At 59.0% G+C, this 2,321-nt stretch overlaps 1 protein-coding gene across 2 annotated transcripts; it reads right to left on the reverse strand.

Annotated features, from left to right (window-relative positions):
* Positions 1 to 303: 303 nt before the first annotated feature.
* On the reverse strand, positions 304 to 1,835 carry LOC103621499 (zinc finger protein 436-like). 2 transcript variants are annotated; one of them, XM_017742934.1, is made up of 3 exons: positions 1,735 to 1,835; positions 933 to 1,548; positions 304 to 848 (listed from the first exon to the last, which is right to left on the reverse strand). In XM_017742934.1, exons 1-3 carry the CDS (start codon positions 1,784 to 1,786, stop codon positions 716 to 718), a joined length of 801 nt encoding a protein of 266 aa, XP_017598423.1. In that variant the 5' UTR covers positions 1,787 to 1,835; the 3' UTR covers positions 304 to 715. The 2 variants fall into 2 exon arrangements, with proteins under 2 accessions (XP_017598423.1, XP_017598422.1); XM_017742933.1 differs by having other exon boundaries at positions 304 to 1,548.
* Positions 1,836 to 2,321: the final 486 nt, after the last annotated feature.

Here is a 2,321-nt window from a genome sequence, read left to right on the forward strand (position 1 = left end):
AGGACAGGCTGGGGGACAGGAGCATCCCCAGCCGGGAGCAGCTCGGGCACTTCAGCAACGATTTGGGCACTTTGAGGGGCACAGCCCAAAGGGGGAGACCCAGGGCAGGGACTGGGACAGACAACCGGAATTCCTGGAGAACAGACGGGCTCAGGTGGACACGTTCTGCCAGCACAACTACGAGATCGCGGCCCCATCTGCTCAACCCATGGCCTCACAACACCCAAATCCTCCCAAATATTCCCCTGAACCAGCCCCAAATTCACCCCCAAATCCCCATAAAATGGTGCAGCTTTAGATACCTTTAATTTCTTTATTTCTACCCCAATTTTGGTTGTTTTGACAGGATGAAGGAGGAAACTATTTAGGTTGAAAAAGACCTCCAAGATCATCCAGGATTGCTTGATGGCACCAAAAGAAACAATTGGACAGAGCAGGTGAGATTTTTTGGGCTGTGAAGTCAATAAATCAGCTCTTCCCAATGAATTTCCAATTTCGATCAGAGTCCCGACAGATGTTCCTGCCCCTGCATTCACCCAAGGTGCCTACGGGGATCCAGGAGAACATGGAGAGCACCAACCAGGGGTCTTCCCAACATGGATCACAGGGAATGTGGGTCACCAGGGCTCTGCCAAACGTGGGTCCTCTGATGGGGGATGAAGCTGGAGCAGAGGACAAAGCTCTTCCCGCAGTCAGGGCACTCGCAGGGCTTCCCTTACCGGTGCCTCCGTTGGTGTTGGGTCAAGTGAGAGCTCCTGGAGAAGCTCTTCCCACACTGGGGACACTCGTAGGGCCTCTCCCCAGTGTGGATGCGCCGGTGGGTGACGAGGTTGGAGTTGTACCTGAAGCCCCTCCGGCACTCAGAGCAGCGGAAGGGCCTCTCATCTGTGTGACTCCGCTGGTGCAGGAGGAGACTGGAGCTGGTGTGAAACCTCTTCCCACACTCGGAACACTTGTAGGGCCTCTGTCCTGTGTGGATGCGCTGGTGGACGATCAGGTTGGAGCTGTCTGTGAAGCTCTTCCCACATTCCCCACACTCATAGGGCCGTTCCCCAGTGTGGATAATCTGGTGGCGGATCAGGCTGGAGCTCCGGCTGAAGTTCTTCCCACATTCCCCACACTCGTAGGGCCTCTCCCCGGTGTGGATCCTCTGGTGGTCGATCAGGTGGGAGCTCCGGTTGAAGCTCTTCCCACATTCCCCACACTCATAGGGCCGTTCCCCAGTGTGGATAATCTGGTGGCGGATCAGGCTGGGGCTCCGGCCGGAGGTCTTCCCCCCCTCCTCGTAGGGCTTCTTCCCATCATGAAGCTGCTCATGGACCACCAGGTCTGAGCTCTGGCTAGATCTCCAGCTGCCTTCCTGGAACAGGGTGGGTCTTTCCTCCTCAGAGCACTCTGGGCTGTGTTTGCAGCCCCTGCTCCTGCAGGATCTCTGGGGCTTTTCCTCCCCGTTGGATTCCTGCGCCGTGGAGCCGCTCAAAACGGCCTCTTCCACCAGGTTCTGCCATGGAGATTTGTCCTCCCTGGGCTCCGTGCTCAGCTCGTTATCTGGGGGAGGAAGGACAAGGAGAGGATGGGATTTGCCTCCGTGCCACAGGGAAGGGGAAGGAGATCCCCCCAGTCCGTCCCCGGCAGGACGGCGTCGGCAGCGGGGTTGTCCTGCAGCCGGGGGCGATGCTGGGCTGGGAGATGGAGCAGGAGAGAGGGGGAAAGGGGCACTGACTTCCTCCCCACCTGCCTGGGTGTCCCGGGACATCTTCCTCTTCCTCGCAGCCTCATCCTCCATCCGGCCAAGGGCTGGGAACGGGAAATCCTGGTTTGGAGGGAAAACAAGGTGTGAGCACGTTGGCTTTGAAATTCCCTCTGCCCACGTCCATGTCTAGAAGTCCCTGGGCATCTGGGGTCCATAAAAACCTCCCAAACACCAAGATTCAGCCCTGAAAAAGCCTCCAGGAGTTCCCTGTCTCTGGTCTCTCCCCTTTGTTGTTCGGGGGTTCCCCCCTGTCCCGGGTGCTGGGGGTCACGCTTGTATTGGGGGTCGCCTGTCTACTTGGTTCCCGCCGTCCCCAGGCTGCTGGAAGTCCCAGGAATCCAAAAGCTCCCTGCTTTGGTCTCCCCACTTAGGGATGCTGGGGGTTATGGGATCCCCAGGTCCCTTCTCCCCTTATTCTCTGCTTCGGGGTGCAGGGGGTCCAAGGAGTCCCCCCTCCCCCTCTCCAGGCTGTTGAGGGTCCCGCGAATGGTGGCGCTCCCCCCTCTCTGGGCTCCCCACTTTGGGGCCCTGGGGGGCACAGGGGTTCGCTCCCCCACACTCCCGGGGC

Source organism: Corvus brachyrhynchos, unplaced genomic scaffold (assembly GCF_000691975.1).
Source record: "Corvus brachyrhynchos isolate BGI_N302 unplaced genomic scaffold, ASM69197v1 scaffold489, whole genome shotgun sequence".
Classification (NCBI taxonomy): domain Eukaryota; kingdom Metazoa; phylum Chordata; class Aves; order Passeriformes; family Corvidae; genus Corvus; species Corvus brachyrhynchos.